Raw genomic sequence first — 16,979 nt, 5'->3', positions numbered from 1 at the left:
TACATTCCCTCGTCTCAGGCTGTTTGTTCCTCCCATCTTGTTCCTTTGCAGAATATTTTAATAACCTATATTGGGATGTTTTTTGGAGGAGATTATATTTTTACATGGATGAACTTCATTGGTCTAAATATCAGGTAAGAGCAGYGGTTTATTTATGATTTGGAAGTGAAAATTGGGATGAAACTGAAATAATTTTACTGATTTGATGGATTTTTTTTTTCCCCCCAAACAAAAAGCATGGAATTGGTATTTGTGCTCAGTCCCTGCTCAGGCTGTGGGATGCTCCCAGATTTGTTTTARAGTCAGAAGCCATTGGAATATTTTAGCAGGAAAATTGAGTTTTCCCAGASTTGTCAGCCAGAGTCATGGAATTTTTGTTTGTGCTCAGGCTGTGGGATTCTCCCACATTTATTTTAAATCCAGGAGGACCCATAGAAATATTWGAGCAGGAAAATTGAGTTGKCAGCCAGAGTCATGGAATTAAGGCMGCAAAAGATGTTTTTGGGGATTATTTCACCTGGTGTTCCTTATTATTCAGCTTTTGGAAAATCTCCTTTCTGGGYTGTGTTGTGGGATCCTCTCTGCTCATTCCCAGTCCTTCCACAGGATCCCTTTGGGGGTGGAATGGGTTCAGCACTGGGATGGAAAGTGTTTAGGCAGGAATTCAACAAAACTGGGTTTAGGAGGAAAACTGGGAGTTTTTCTGGGAATAGATGGCTCCAGCAGCTCCTTGTCCTGTGGTTGTGGTTTTTCCCGGGGCAGGGCTGTGTGTCTGACCCCCATTTCCCCTCCTCTCTTGCAGTATTGCGGGAAGTCTGGTGTATTCCTACATCACCTTCACCGAGGAGCAGCTGAACAAGGAGTCAGATGGAGGTGGWAAAATGGACATTAAAGGGAAGAGCTCGGTGTGAGCAGGAGAAGTTGTTTTTTTTTGGAAAGCCACCTCTTAGTGCTCGCTTGATCGCGGGCAGGATGCGGCAGGAATCCGAGACAGCCCCGCTCTTAATTGGCACAAATTGCTGCCTTCACGAATCCTTGGGAAAAGAGCTGCCTGCACGGGGAGGAATGAGCCTAATTAAGCGTGATTGGGAGGAATTAACGAGTTTCTAATCAAGCAGAGGAGATGGGCACGGGGCGAGGGGTGAAGATGTTGCGTTGGGGGTGTCCCTGGATGGATCTGCTGCGTGGGAGCTGTGGATGTGTCCAGCTCAGCCAAGCCCAGCCCAGCYAAGCCCAGCYCARCCAAGCCCAGCCTAGGGGGATGCTGGAGCTGCCTCCAGGCCCAACCTGATCCCTCTGGAAGGAAGGAAATGCTGCAGGATCTAGCAGAGTCCGGTGCCAAGGATACGAGCAGCAGCATTCCCTGGAAAATGCAGGATGGGCCAAAACCTCTTGGATGAATGTCCAGCGCTCTCTGAACTCCAATTTTATTTTTTTCCTGGCTAATTTCTGTTTTTTTTGTTCCATTAACCCACTTTTCAAGCTGGGTTTGCCCTCCTGGCTGTATCACAGCCTTGCCTTCAGCTCTGTCTTTCCGAGGCTTGGGGACATTTCCAGCAGGAAGGATTTTCCTGTCACTGCCTGAGGTCAGCAAATGCTGGATTTGGGAAAGCTGCTGGCATTTTTGGGAAAACTGCTGGCATTTTTTTGAAAAACCCACCAGGGAGAAGCTGCTGGRATCCCAGGAGAGCCAGCACAGCAATGCAGGGAATGGATGCAGCTCCCACCCCTGGACAGGGCACAAAGGACTCAAATCATCTCGTTTTGGCAAGTAGAAGGGGCCCCATAATTCTTATTTTCCATGGAATGAGTCTCCCTGGGTTTATGACCCACTAAAAGAATGGGAATTTGAATAGACTGGGCAGAATTTGCTGATTTTTTAAAGGTTGTTGTACCCTGCACTTCTTTTCAGGTCTCTTTGAGCTGTCTTTGTGCTCACTTGATCCCTTTTTTTGCTTCGAAAAAAATTCTTTTTAAAGTTTGGTTAAAACTTTTGGTAAAATGATATATTTAGAGATTTTTGTACCCAAACAGCTTCTCTAAACATTGACTTTCATTTTTTTTTGGGAAATACTTGCTCAAACTGGAACAAACTGCATTTATTGGAGTTTATTGGAAGTTTTTGGATGGAAAAGAGATTTTTCTGTGAGGGTGCTGCCCCAGCCTGGTATGGAGCTCCTGCAGCAACTCCAGAGCCACAGTTTTCMCWKTTTTTTGTRGGATTTTGTGGTCAAGGATGAGTTGGGGTGTTCCAGAGCAGCCCCATAGGAGGTAAAAAAGAAATCCCTGATTATTTTGTGTGCTGAAATTCCAGGAAAAGCTTGGCTTTGGAGGGAGGGTGACAAACCCTTCTTGCTGTGCAAAGCCCCCAGTCCCTGTGCTGGTTCCTGTGCTGGTTCCAGTATCCTGGTGCTGCTGGGACATTCCCACTCCTCTCCTGCCTCTCTCACTGCAGCATTCCCAAATCCCCAATCCCAAATCCCAAATCCCAAATTCCCCTTTTCCCAAGTGTGCTCCGACTCCGCCGCGCTGAGCTCACAGTCAGGAGGTTGATTCTGTCAGAGGAGGTTTTTTTTTAAATGATTTTATGTTTATTTTTTAATCTACTGGTTAGATTTGGACTCCTAACAGGGAAGTCTTTTTTAAAGCTTATTTTGTCCGTGCTGGGATCCTGCCGGGTCCTAAACACTGGAAAAGCCAAGAATTCCTCTAACAGTATTTTCTATGCTATTAATTGACTAAAAAAAAATGTTTTCTATAGAGAATCTATTTACAAAATGAGCATTTTAGTGATGAAAAGCTGAATGTGTGGCAGGCKTTGGATGTGAGGAATGGGAGCAGAAAGCATTGATGTGCCTCTGTATTTTTGTATTTGCTTCGAATAAACCAATGAACCAAAGTTGCTTCTGCCTCATCCCTCTGTTCCCTGAGCAGCAGGAAAAGGCTGGAGAGGGTGGGAATGCTGGAGGGGAAAAAATCAGGGATTTTGGGGATCTCAGAGCCCCCAATCCCAGTAGGACTCTGAGGAAACAGAGTGGGGTGGGTTCCTGGGCTTCCAGCTTTGAATAATCCTTGGGATGGAAAAAGGGATGTGGAAAACATTTCTGGGGAGTGAAGGAAACAGTTGGAAGTTGATCCAGAAAATGAAATGTTTTCATGAATTTTCACTGCACAGGCTGGGACTTCTCATCCTCTAAGCAGAAATATTGCACCCCTTTGCAGCAAAAAAACTTACTCAGGAATTTTTGATGCAGACAATAAGTTTAAAAATATTTTAATAAGCTTTTCCAGAATTGCAGACAGGGAAGGGGGATAAGAGGAGGGGATTACTAACAGTGCAAAATACCGAGTGGAACAAATGTATCAAACTAATCTGGAGGGTTTGTGTGTGGAGGATATTTTATATCACATTGAACCCTTTGGGAAGCCCAAGGATTTCTTCAGTTGGATTGGATTCCAACGTGTACTGAAGGYTTGGAAAAGGAAAGCAAAGTTAGCAGATTTCCAGGATTTTAAATAGCTTTAGTAGTGCAATGACTTATYGAGTTATAGTGGCTGCAGTCTGAACCATGAACAAAGTATTGTATAAAACACCAGCATAAACAAAAGGTAAATTCAAATTAAATATTCTTAAAGTCTAGCTGAGCATTACATAGTGGGTTATGGAATGTCAGGTCTTTTCTACATATCACAAAAAAAAAAAATAAAACCAAAAAGGAAAGAAAAAACAAAGCAACAGTCTTGAAAATATACACAGTGCTGGATTTCAGCCACGAGCCTGAGACAATTCACTTGGAAACTTTCCTATGGATTTCTGGGAAGTAATTCCAGCTTGCAACCRAAACCAAAGAGCATCAAAATGAAACCGAAAATAGGATAAATAGGATAAATTGGATTCTGGTTTGGGCTGAAACATCCATTTCAAACCATTCATTTCTACTGGAACCGTACAAACCATAAAGTTTAAGATAAAATAACCGATTAACAGCACACCTATAAGGAGGAGGACACCAGGTTATCAATGATCCACATCAACAATTTTCCCAAATTTTAACAGAGAAGAAGTGGAGCTGGGCTTTAAAAACCAACCAAACAAAACCAAAATGAAATTTGGATTAAAAACGTTCCCGATTGATGGATGTGAATCCAACATCCCCAACTTTTCAGTGGTGCTGCTGGCAGGGTGAGCATCACCCCCTCCACCCTTAGAAATAAGGAATTTTTGGTTTTCACCCTGAAATTAATTCTTTATAGCTTAATGTGAAATTCCTACTCTCCCTTGTCCAGGTGAGTGTGTCTCCATGCACCACCAGAGAATCCCAGGATTTACCAGGTTGGGAAWGACCTTTGAGATCATCAAGTCCAACCTCTGACCTGTGTGTGCTGCTCCCACTGGAACCATCCCTGTGCTCCTCAGGAATTCCAGTCCAGCACCAGTTTGCAGCTGCATTTCCAACCAGTCCAGCTCCACTCCAGCCCTTGCTGTGCTCCCTGAAACGTGGCAGGTGACAGACTGAAAATAATTGAACAGCTCAACTTGAGGAAGGTTCAGTAAACTCGAGAATTTGGCTGCTGGGAAATTTCTCCCGAGTTCCAAATGCAAGGGAGGAAAGGGAGAAAGAAAGCAAGGAGATGTGTGCAATGCAAGCAGCATGCTTAACAAAAATTTAAACATCATTATTTACCATAAACCAAGAAAAAAACCCCACGTTGCCAAAATCAAATGCCTCCTAACCATTCTTATGTTAATTATTTACCAGTTTCTGGGAAGAAAATTAACATGTTGCTGATTAATTTTTAACTCCATCGGTTTGGTCTGGGGGTTTTTTTGTCGGGTTTTTTTTTTTTAGAAAAGACTTCAGCAAAATAAAAGGAAGCTGACATTAGACTCAGGGTATCAACTCTCTCATAAAAGTTTACCAACTGTACAAGGTAAGAAAATTATACAAGCTTTTGTTTTAAGAAAGGACAGTTCAATCAAGACATAAGTACTGTAAAAATCTTTCAAAGGCTACAAAGAAATCTGGAAAAATACAGAATGTATTTCTTTAGCCCAGATAAAGAATATGGAAAGACATCATTGATGTCAACAATTTTACATAGACAAACCTGACCTGGTTTATTTATTTACCTTTTAAAACTTCTATATATAAAAATAGTTGTGCTCATAACTTTCAGGATTCATGAGGGTTCCTTAAGGATGGGATGACATTTTCCTCTCTCCAGCAGGAGTGGGAGTCTCTGTGCCTGCTCTGCCTTGGCTTTCCCTGTTTTACTTGCATTTCTTGCAAAGCCCCAAATGCTTTGTTCACTTTGCACACTGATTAAATGCTGTATTCTACATTAAATGCTGTATTAACACATTCTTTAATGTATTAGGCTGGGAGTATTTTTGCAGCAACTCACTGCTTTGTTCCTCAAATATTTAAAGAGCTTTTTATCCCAGAACTGCAGCTGCCGACTCTGAGAAATTCAATATTCTCCCGCTGCTTTCCAGCACTAAAAACCACCAAATCATCACATCTTTGGAGCCAACCAGAACGTCTCAGGAAACAAAAAAAAAAAAAAAAATCTCAGCTTGTTTTTGGAACTGGATTTTGTAAGGTAACCCATCAACCCTGAAAATTTTAGACACCCAAAATTTACTCCAAGGAATAAAATCAGCTCCCAGCACTCAGTCATCCAAAGTTTCCAGTTCCTCCAGCTTCCCATGGGAATTTGCTTCCTGGAAGAACTCCGAAGCTCCCGGGCTCTCCTTCCCATTGCTGTTAATTCTTCTTCTTTTCAGAGGTCTCTCACTCTTTTCTTCCAGCTCAGGCTCGTTCCTTGAAGCTGAATGAGTGACTTTGGGGTCAATGGAAAGGTTTTCAGGTTCATACCCATTTGTATCCAGCTCCGTGTGGGGTGTTTTTTTCCCGCTGGAAGGTCCGTTGACGTGCAATCCCTCGAGTTTTGTCTCCTCTTTTCCTGGAACATCCCCTGGGCCGTTGGCAGAGACACCTGAGGGTGGAGAAAAWGCCATCAGCAAAGCACAGGAGCAGCACAGAAAAACCCAGGGCAGGGAGGAACAATTTGAACTCTGAGGAATTCAAAATCCACGATTTTTCTCCTTATCCTCACCGAGTGAGCAGCGATTGGTGTGAGTAAAAATGGCATGGGGAGTTTAGGGAAGGCTTTAAAAGGAGCAGAGAATGTTCTGGAACCCCAGGGCTGCAGGTGGGCTTTCCTCACTCTGCTCTGTGTGGTTCCCTGGTGATTTCTGGAACTCCAGAGCTGCTTTTTTGTGGTTCCTGCATGATTTCTGGAACTCCAGAGCTGAGGGTGGGCTCTCCTCACCCTGCTCTGTGTGGTTCCCTGGTGATTTCTGGAACTCCAGAGCTGAGGGTGGACTCTCCTCACCCTGCTTTTTGTGGTTCCTGCGTGATTTCCACACTCAGGTGAGTCCCCAAGCTCCTCCTCCATGGGCAGTCAGCCCTGGTTCCTCTCCCATTCCCAACTCCCTTCCAAGCCYCAGGATTTGGGGAAAAAGCCCCTGGATCCCCAAGGAGCAGCAGGAACTCTCCCAGAGCTCAGCTCCCATCTCAGGGGTGCAATGTCCTGCTCAGAGCTCCTCCCAGCACTGGCATTCCCCTGGCACAGGGCAGACAAGAACACACAAATCACAGCTACCAGGAAATCCCAGGGGGGATTTATCATCCAGACACAGCCCCAAATGCAGGGTTTTTATAAAAACCAGTTTTAACTTGAAGCTGGGGAAATACTGAAAAATCCTTTTGGGGCCTAAAGGGGCTCCAGGAGAGCTGGAGAGGGACTGGGGACAAGGGATGGAGGGACAGGACACAGGGAATGGGGTCACACTGCCAGAGGGCAGGGATGGATGTTTTGGGATATCCCCAGAGCCGGTCCCAGCCACCCAAACTTCCAAAATTTCCCAGAATCCCAGCCCCATTCCCCACAGAGCCATCTTTCCTGGTTTTCCCCAAAGAAGTTTTGGGATCCCATAAATTCCAGAGATTTGGGGTCAAACAACCCTGGGGTTGCTCTTCCACTTTCCCCATTTTTCCCAACATTTTCTTGGGACTTTCCAAACCCCTCTCCTTCAACTTTCCYATTATCAGAGCCCCACGTGGCTCCTGGTATTTTGGGATATCCCCAGGGCTGTCCCAATGCTCCCAGTTCCATCCTAGAGCCAGTCCCAGCCACCCAAATTCCTGAAATTTCCCGGAATTCCAGCCCCATTCCCCACGGATCAGTCCCTTCCTGGTTTTCCCCAAAGAAGTTTTGGGATCCCACAAGTTCCAGGGATTCGCAGTCAAACAATCCCTGGGTTGCTCTCCCACTTTCCCCATTTTTCCCAACTTTTTTTTGGGACTTTCCAAACCCCTCTCTCTCAATTTCCCCCATTATTTTCCCGTTATCAGAGCCCTGCATGGCCCCCATGTTTTGGGATGTCCCCAGGGCTGTCCCAGTGCTCCCAGTTCCATCCCAGAGCCGGTCCCAGTCACTCGAACTTCTGGATTTCCCAGAATTCTGGCCCCATTCCCCACAGATCAGTCCCTTCCTGGTTTTCCCCAAAGAAGTTTTGGGATCCCACAAATTCCAGGGATTCGGGGTCAAACAATTCCGGGGTTGCTCTCCCACTGTCCCCATTTTTCCCAACATTTTTTTGGGACTTTCCAAACCCCTCTCCTTCAATTTTCCCATTATCAGAGTCCTGCATGGCCCCCTGTGTTTTGGGATGTCCCCAGGGCTGTCCCAGTGCTCCCAGTTCCATCCCAGCCACTTGAACTCCTGGATTTCCTGGAATTCCAGCCCCATTCCCCACAGATCCATCCCTTCCTGGTTTTCCCCAAAGAAGTTTTGGGATATTGGGCAGGRATTGTTCCCTGGGATGGTGGGGATGGGCTGGGATGGAATTCCCAGAGCAGCTGTGGTGTCCCTGGATCCCAAGGCCGGGTTGGAGCACCCTGGGATGGTGGGAGGTGTCCCTGGGGTGTCCCTGGGTGAGCTCTGAGGTCCCTCCCATCCCATCCAGGCTGGAATTGTGAGCCCACGAGGGCTCTCTCACCGTTCTGGTTGCTGCTGCTGGTGGTGCTGTCCTCCCTCTCGGACTGGCTGGTGCTGCTGTTGGAGGTGGTGGGAGGAGGGGATGGAGCTCTGCTGGAAGCAGCACTTTCACTTTCATCCAGGAGCCGATCCATGTAATCCCTGCACGACACACACAGCACTCAGACCTCACTGGGAAATCTTGGTGTTCCTGGAGTGGGAATTCTCTCTGCACACACTGCAGGGGTGGCATTTTATGGGGGAAAGGCTTCCCAGTGCAGGAAGGCAGGGATGGATGGGATATTGGGAAGGAATTGTTCCCTGGGATGGATTTCCCAGATTTGCTGTGGTGCCCCTGGATCCCTGGCAGTGCCCAAGGCCAGGCTGGAGCACCCAGGGATAGTGAAGATGTCCCTGCCATGGCACGGGTGGCACTGGGTGGGATTTAAGCTCCCTCCCAACCCAATCCATTCCACAATTCCACGATTCCAAATCCTTTATGTTGTGCTGCCAGGGTGATCCCTTCAGGCTCCAAACTCATGGAATGTGCTGAGCCAGCAATAACAAACCATTCCAGTAAATATAAATCACATTTGTGCACAAAAAAAAATAACCAAAAGTGGTAAAAAATTAAAACCAAGTGAGAAACTGCAGAGTTGAAGATATTTCCATCTCTGCCATTTATTCCTGCTGGTTAGGGCAGCAATGGGAACACAGGGAGCTGGTGGGTGCTGGAAYCACTCCAGGAACAGCAACTCCTCACACGTAATTGTGCTGGAATTGCACCCTGAATTCCCTCAATTTATCTGCAAAATCATTCAAGAACAGACAAGTCCAGTCCTTCCTGACACTGCTGCTGCTCCCCCTGCACAGGCAACTGCAGAGAGTTTGGAGTGATTAACCACCAAAAATGGTTAATTYGGGGGAAAAATGGAAAATAGGGGGGAAAATAGGAAAATGGAAAATAGGAAAATGAAAAATAGGGGGAAGGAAAGGGGAAACCAGAGTCCCTGCCAGGCAGGTAAGAAACTCTGTAACATCCCCAAAGTCCCAGATGGCACCTCTGGGTGTCACACAGCCCTGAAATATTGGAAGAAACAATAATATTCCAAAGAAGGATCATCCGAGAAGCCAGGAACAAATGAGGAATGAAAATCGTAGTAAAATGTTTGGCAAGAGCCATGGAAAGAGTGGGACAGTCAGATCAGAGCTTTGGAATGAAGGGCAGAAGAACAGGCTGGCTCTGAGCTGGGAATGCAGCTCTGCTCACACATTCCCTCTTTTCTCAGTGAAGATGGGAATGGGAAAAGGAGCTCTGGATACCCCAAAATCCCTCTGGGATTTGGTGTTGTGCTGGCYAGAATGATTGACAAATAATGCACCATAAATTCCACCTGAAACTTGTGATTCGTGCTTTGGTATAAAATRTATTTAATTAAAACAAGCATTTAAAAAGAAAAACCTATTTACATTTAAAAAGAAAACAACTTAAATTCTACCTAAACTCCAACTGAAATAGCTGCTCAATGCCAAGTGTTGGCCTTTTTCCAGAGAAATGTATTTTACAGATTATTTTTACACACTAATGACATTTTTTTTTACACTTTGGCTGTTTTCCTGTAGCAAATCCATCTAYGAATCTCTCAATTTTCAGCTCAGAGCAGGATAAAAGAAACATTTACCCCCAGCATGAGAATAAAATGATGAAATCAGGCACATCTTACGTGACCCCAGGGTGCAGGTTGTATTTTTTCTTCCCAAAACGGGTCTGCTGAGCGAAGAAATCGTAACGTTCYGACTTTTTCCACATGTAATAAAATGCCACACATTCCCCCACGGAGCGGGTCCGCACCTGCAACAGGGGCCAAGCAACTCTCACTCAATTAAAAGTCATTTTTGGCCAAAAAAAATCAACATTTATAGCAAAAAAATATGAAATTCCAAGCCAAAGCTGCTTGGAATAGTGGAAACCTTKGGGTTGAAATTTTCAAATGGAGATGTGAGTTAAGGGTGTTTGTAAAAATATCAGAGATATTATGGAAGGAACAGCTCCAGCAGAATATTCCAAGTCTGTCCAGTCTTTTCAGCCTCCAGGGARGCAGCTCTTCCCACAGGATTTCTGCACTTCCACAGTTACAAATTCTGGGCTTTCAGAACCAATTTGGATGTAAATATTGGGAWGAAATTCCTCCCTGGCACAGGGTGCCCAGAGAAGCTCCTRGAAATTCAGGTTAGATWTGGGGAAAGAATTGTTYCCTGGGAGGGTGGATGGGGCTTGGAGCACCCTGGGACAGTGGAAGCTGCCCTTAAAATGGAATTTTWAAGCTCCMTCSCACCCCAAACTATTCTGGGATTCTRTGATTCTACAGCAAAAAAWAAAATWATTTTGTCCATTTCTTTATGAAGGAAATGAAAGACAAAATTAATTTACAATTAATGTTGTTTTAAAATATAAAAAGTGAGAATTGGACTTGGAGTTTACCTTGTTGGCCTGAATCACATGGAAATCCTTGCCATAGACTTTCAGCCCTTGTTCAAAGTTCCTGCATTCCTCTTCTGTCCAAACTGATAATTCTTCTACAGGAACATCAAAGCAAAAAAGCAAAGAAAATAGTTAATTAAAAAAAATTATAAAAGGCAACTGAAGTGAGAAAAAACATCTGGGATGAGCAGGTCCACAGGAAGCARCTCCAGGAATTTCACTTTTTAGTATAAAAATGGGAATTCTGACTTTTAGGGAGGAGCTGGTTTGTAGGGCCTGCTCTGAACCTATTCTGATTTGGCCTCACTGATTGTTAAGGTCACCAAGTAAATAAAGTTTCAAACASGGGGAGAACAAAGAAATCTCCATTRTTTGATCATTGCTGCCTTGTGATGTGCTCAGGGAACTTTGGGAGCAGCACCAACAGATCGATGGGTGGGAAAACAATTCCTGCCTTCCCTGAATTTGTTGTTGCTTTGAGTGCAGGGATCAATAAAASCACAAGAAACACTCTGACAGCACCTTTAAAATCAGAGTTTTCAATGTTATACTTTGAAAAATCAAAGGTTGATTTGCTCCTTTATTTTGAATTATTTCATTTTATGTGTCGTGTTTATTGCATTCATTTTGATGACTGAAAGGTCTGGAAGAGCACAATAAAAATGCCTAAAAATGCACAGTTCAGTCGTTAAGAGGYAATTTTATATTTTAAGTGCCTGCTGAAGTCACAGATATTTATACCAAGCTCAGGACAGGAAATGAATTTACACATCTGCTAATTCCATTCTCCCAGAGAACAATGAGATATTCACTGAGGCTGTGTTTAAATTAAATTAAATCAAATTTCTCAGCCTGTGGACAGCAAAGCCCAATGCCTGGGTGGGAAATAAAAGGAAAATTTCAGAATATCAACTCCTTTTCAGTTCATGCTCACCTCTGGCTGCTTTGACATTAAATCTGAGCCTTCGTAAGGATTCCTCAATATCGAAATTGCACTTCACCAGTTCATACAACGCCTGCAGAGAGGAAAATACCCACAATGAACACTCCACACCAGAGGAAAATACCCACACTGAACACCCCAGTTATGCTGTGCCACAGCAGCACACTCAGAAATCATTGGTACCTATTAAGATTAAAAAATAAACCTTTGGAATGAATGCAGTGCAATTTAAATCAGCACAACGATGTATTTGCARTGTTTAAATTCCCAAATTTCTATTTACATAATCAAGAAAATATCCAAGCAAAGCATTGCAATGTTTTCATTTACCACGCACATTTCTAAAATTGATGTGGGGGTTTTTTTGGGCATAAAAAAGAAGTAAGTGTGCATTCATAAAGATAAAAATGCATTCATAAAGAATTTAATAATTGAAAAATCCTGTACCAGAGAGAATGAATTCATACAGATTTATGTAGAAAATAAACCCTTGATTTTATTTCTATATTTATTTTCTATTATGTATTTATTTTCTGTCCCGTATTTTCTATTATATATTTACTTTCTATTATTTATTTTCTATCACACATTTATTTTATATTATATATTCACTTTCTATTGTTGATTTTCTATCACATATTTATTTTCTATTATATATTTACTTTCTATTATTTATTTCCTATCACATATTTATTTTCTCTTACATTATTTATTTTATATTACATATTTATTTTCCATTACAGATTGATTTCCTATTATATATTTATTTTCTCTTACATATTTATTTTATATAAAGCAACATTAAACCCAAACTAACAGTTTAATATTCACTGAGAGGTAAAAGCCCAACGAGTTTCTATTTCCACAAGGAACAATAAAACCACCTCAAACACCACTTTAACTCTAGGGAGTGAAATAAAAAAGGGATGATTAATTTTATAATAAAATTATTTAATTAAATGATAAATTGTGGTTATTTTTCTCTACCTGCTCATTGTCTTTAATATGGGATCCCTCAGGAATTGCATCCAGGCCTTTCTCCTCTCCCGTGCGCCTCGAGGCTTCGTTCAGGAATTCTATCACTTTATCCTCTGGTAAAAAATCTGGATTCCAGAGCAGCTGGTCATCGTTTTCATACACTGGACAAACCCCAGAAAGAGAAATAAAATAAAGATAAAGGCATTTCTTGTGTCTGATAAACCTTGGGAGAGCACTGCTAATCCAGAATGGTAAAATCTGGTGGAKGCAGAGATCCAAATCACTTGAATTTCATCCTTTGCCTTCAAATCCCTGCCACAATGGATCACAGCATCCATTCTGTAATTTCAGAATTTAAATCTCCTCCTTTTCCAGAGCTTTCACAGGASTTTGAGAGCAGGGAAGCCACAGTAAACTGTGAAAATTCACAGTAAACATGTGAAATTCATGGCACTGRAATTAATGGAACTGAAATTAATGGCAATGAAATTAAGGGAACTGAAATTAAGGGAATTKAAAATAATGGAAAAGGCCATGTGAGATGTCCTCTGAATTATTTCCCAGTTTCATTTTGGATTAAATTCTTAGWGTAGCAAAATAAAGTGCAATTSAGGCCCCATCCAGCCTGGCCTTGGACACTTCCAGGGATGGGSAATCYCCAGAGATAATTGAGTATAAACTTGGATTCTGGGAAGGTTTCAGGTTTTGTGCTGGTTATTTAAAAGCTGAATTGTACAAAACTACAAAAAAATCCATTCCAAATTGACCTGCAGTGCGAGCAAATTCTTAGGAATGGGCTAGGTGAGCAGGAAAATTGGATTATTTTATGTATTTTATGCTCACACTGGGTTTACATCTGCCTTTCCTGACAGAATTTCCTCTGCTTGGAACAAAGGGAAAAGTTCCTGAGGGAARAAAATCCACAAAACCAGAACTTTTTATTCTGATTGTAGAGGTACAAAATGGGAAAACCAAAACTGCTGGCACCATTTTGCCTCTTGTAATGTCATAATCCAGTTCCAGCAACACAATTTCTCCATCAGCTTTTTCTTTTTTTACACAAATATGTAAGAGAAGAGGTTAAAGAATCACTAAATCAGAATTCAAGGATTGAAGAGGCACTAGATCAGCAAAAAAAAAATCCAAATTTCCCTTTCTTCAAGCTCTGATGAAGTACAATTTGAGATGGTGTCTCTAATTTTCGCTCATTTATTTTGCAAGGTCCATGAGAGCAATCAAATCTTTTCTTTCTCCAAATTAGACATTAATCCCAAACASCAATAATGGTGAAATCTCACCTTTTTCATTCTCTTTGTATTTGCAGGTGCCAGCTGGGATTTCAGCTTGAAACATAGAGCCCACCATGATTTCCTGGTTGGGAAGAACACAAAGAAGAAGTGAAGCAACACAGGAACACATTTTTTTTCCTCCTTCTCCCCTTAAAACTTTCGTTGTTTGAAATCTAAAAATACATTTAAKAGGTTCAAAATCTAAAATTCCTCCATGGAAATGGATTTTTGACTGTTTGGGGAGGATTTTAAGACTTCTCATTATCAAAAGTCTCCAATTTATGGGGAAAAACTGGAGAGGATTTGGGTGCTCTGCAGAGCTCAGAGTTACCCAGGAACAGATTCATTTATTATTCATGAAATATGGGTTTAGCATTTACCTTTTTCCAGTCTTCTGAGGGAATATAATCTTCATCTTCTTCAGATTCCTCCTCTATTTCACTATCTACAAGAAATGTTGCAGACATTGAAGCCAAAAAGAGCTGAGCTGGCAGAGGCTCTGATCCCCACAGCCTCCAGCCCTCCTTATCTCAGCCCCACCAGTGCCAGGGACACTTTTGGGGTTCAGTAATCCYAAGATTAAAAACAGACCCACCCAAWGTTCATATCTGGATCSAGATACACGCCAGGCTCTGAGAAATTCAGGCACAAAYAAACACATCCCTGAATTTTGTTATTAAATTCCCATTTCCCTCGCCCAGTTTTGAGCGATCCATGGGTGAATTCCCACTTTTGTGGAAATATTTTTGTGCCTTTCAACCCCWTTTCCATGAGCTCCTGGTTTAGTTCCTGCTGCTCTTTTGCAGAATGTGAGGCAGATCTCAGCAGGAGGTGTGAGCAGTCTGAAATGTGTCTTTGCTGGGATGCACAGAGTCCCAGCAGCACTCCAACAGATTATTTGGGATAAGGATTGCCAGCAACGTTAAGCTCTTTATGTTTTAGTCCAGTTGCTTTTCACAAGGTGCTGCTTTATGTATAGGATGGGATTTAGCAGCATTCAAATGATTTAAACATTAAATTACATTTTTTACACAGCTGAAAGCTGTAAAAAACCCCAAACCTAACGCAATACACGTGAATTAAGGTAATTCTGTATTTCAAAACAATTCATTTATAAATTATATTTTTATCTATTTTTTGTATATTTTATTTTTATGTATTTTATAAATTTATTTATTTATAAATATATTTGCAAACCTCTGAAAAGCTGTGGTTCCTTGGCAATTTTGGATTTAAACAAAACACAGATTAAAAATTACATTTCTACAAAGTCCTAACTAATAAATATTGAGTGTAAGGTAGAGCAAGGAACCTTTTGTTTGGTCAAACACAGAACAGAAGAAATTCAAGCAGCTGTTTTTATTCAAAAAAAGTAAAATATCTGCTGTCCCAAAAGGTTCAGACCCCACCAGGGGAGATTCCATGGAAATCAGAGCTGTCTGAAGGGACAGCTCCAACAGTTTCAAGTGGATTCAAAATTAGTTTAATTAAGAGAGAAAATCATCAGTTTAATGCTGGTAACAGAATCAAATGRAATTCCTAAAGGAAATTTTCCTCATTGTGATCCCCCTCTTCACTATTTCAGGGTTACCATTCTTGGCCTTTTGCAGATTTGATTGATTGCTCCTCTATTCCAGTGATCTTGAGGAAATCTGGGCTTTATTTGCAGGAAATTTCAGYTGATTTTTCCTTTCAGGTGAACTCTGAGCTCCTCTGGATGAGGACAGAGCCCAGGCCTTACCACAATACCCAGATCACATCAATGAATTTTAATCTGTAAAATTTCAATTTCCCCCAAATTTCATCCTTTAAACAGAGATTATCTCCTGCCCTAATAAAAAGTCAGCAGAGTGGGTTTAGCACTCAGCTAAAACCAGGACTCTCCTGCTTTTTGTTTCCTGCATAATTCTCCTCAAGAGCAGTGGAATGAAGAAAAAAAGCAGATTTTAGGTGTCAAAATGCATTTCTGGCCCAGAACACTGAGTTAACTGTGGCTGTGCTGAGCAGAGGTCAGWGAAATGGGGATTTCTGGGCTGAGAATGAAATTACACTTACTTGTATCAAAATATTTACATCGCCGAGGGCGAATGATCTCCTGGGGATCTTGGGAAGCAACAGATGGGGCTGGGTCATCGTTGGATGATTGGGTCTCATCTTCCTGCCCTGAGGAATCTTTTATGGTCTCCTCCTGACATGTGGTAAAAAAGGAACAGCTCGGTTATCCCTGCCAGTGACAAATGTGATTTTAGCAGTATTTTGGCCAGGATTAACAATAAATAAACACCAAATATTATTTTATTTATTTAATTTATTGTATTTATTATATTTTATTTATTCTATTTTATTTATTTTATTTTATTTATTTTAATTATTATTAACAATATTAATAATACTATTAACGAGTATAAATTATATATTGATAATTACATGAATTTACTAATTAATTATTCTCTTTTCTTTGCGGCCTATCCAGGCTGAGCTACCACAAATGTGACACTTTTAATGTGTGAACACATTCTGAGGTTATTTTTTTGAGCAGGATTTTAAGTAGATCAATAAAACAGCCATAAAACAGAAATATGAACCCAAATGAAATCTTAATCTCTGGTTTTTTTTTAATCTTTGTGGTTTTCATTGAATTTCATTTGCAGTTTTAGTTTGGTCTTTAAAATCCTCTCTAATGAATTCTCAATAAAAAGGGGAGGGATTATTTAGAGGAAAATGGAATCTTCCATAAAAATTCATGTGAATGGATGGTTCAACCCCCCAGGAACAACAGGCTGGGCTCATTACACTGAGTCAAGATCAAAAATGAAAATAAATTCCTTTATAAGAAGATAAACCACCCCAACAATGGGAATTATAACAAGCAGAGAAAATAAAAATTATAATTTTTCAAAAAATCAATCTTTTCTGCTTCAAAGCACGCTGCTTGTACCTTTGGAGTGTTTTCTGGTGGCCACAGAGCAGCAGTTTGTGGCCCTGGAGCACACATTGATGTGCACCTTCCCCAGCCACCAGAGCAGTCACATGTGCAGCTGAAAGCAGATTAAAAATAGAGCCCAGCTCAGTGCAGGGATGGGCTGGGCTGGGATGAGCACTGGGGGAAAGCTTCTGTGATTTCTGCAAAGATTCCACCCCCACAGGGCACCCCGGGCYTGCAGAACCTGCAGATCTCAGCCCCCAGCCCAGCTGAGCCTGCTCGGGGCCCAGGCCTGCCTAAATCCACTGGGATGGGCTG

General features: G+C 41.9%; 2 protein-coding genes across 4 annotated transcripts in view; one reads left to right on the top strand and one right to left on the bottom strand.

The window, feature by feature from the left end:
- SLC35D1 (solute carrier family 35 member D1) overlaps positions 1-2,212 on the top strand; it is a gene marked incomplete at its 5' end in the record, with an annotated part of 6,809 nt that extends 4,597 nt beyond the window's left edge. Inside the window, 2 exons of the mRNA XM_057386936.1 lie at positions 52-134; positions 803-2,212. Coding sequence (XP_057242919.1) covers positions 52-134; positions 803-911 — 192 coding nt within the window. The remainder of the gene's footprint in view (positions 1-51; positions 135-802) is intronic.
- Positions 2,213-3,257: 1,045 nt separating this feature from the next.
- Positions 3,258-16,979, bottom strand: part of MIER1 (MIER1 transcriptional regulator) — a 31,924-nt gene continuing 18,202 nt past the window's right edge. For all 3 annotated transcript variants that reach the window (XM_057386933.1, XM_057386934.1, XM_057386932.1), the window contains 9 exons: positions 15,794-15,926; positions 14,119-14,183; positions 13,748-13,820; positions 12,459-12,610; positions 11,463-11,544; positions 10,529-10,623; positions 9,771-9,898; positions 8,069-8,208; positions 3,258-6,000 (listed from right to left, as the gene is read on the bottom strand). In XM_057386933.1, the coding sequence (XP_057242916.1) occupies positions 5,675-6,000; positions 8,069-8,208; positions 9,771-9,898; positions 10,529-10,623; positions 11,463-11,544; positions 12,459-12,610; positions 13,748-13,820; positions 14,119-14,183; positions 15,794-15,926 (1,194 nt within the window). In that variant the 3' untranslated portion in view covers positions 3,258-5,674. The remainder of the gene's footprint in view (positions 6,001-8,068; positions 8,209-9,770; positions 9,899-10,528; positions 10,624-11,462; positions 11,545-12,458; positions 12,611-13,747; positions 13,821-14,118; positions 14,184-15,793; positions 15,927-16,979) is intronic.

The sequence above is a fragment of the Malurus melanocephalus genome, unplaced genomic scaffold (genome assembly GCF_030028575.1).
Source record: "Malurus melanocephalus ecotype Western Australia unplaced genomic scaffold, MMel_1.1 scaffold_1101, whole genome shotgun sequence".
NCBI classification, from domain to species: Eukaryota; Metazoa; Chordata; class Aves; order Passeriformes; family Maluridae; genus Malurus; species Malurus melanocephalus.
This window is presented reverse-complemented; position numbering and strand designations above follow the sequence as displayed.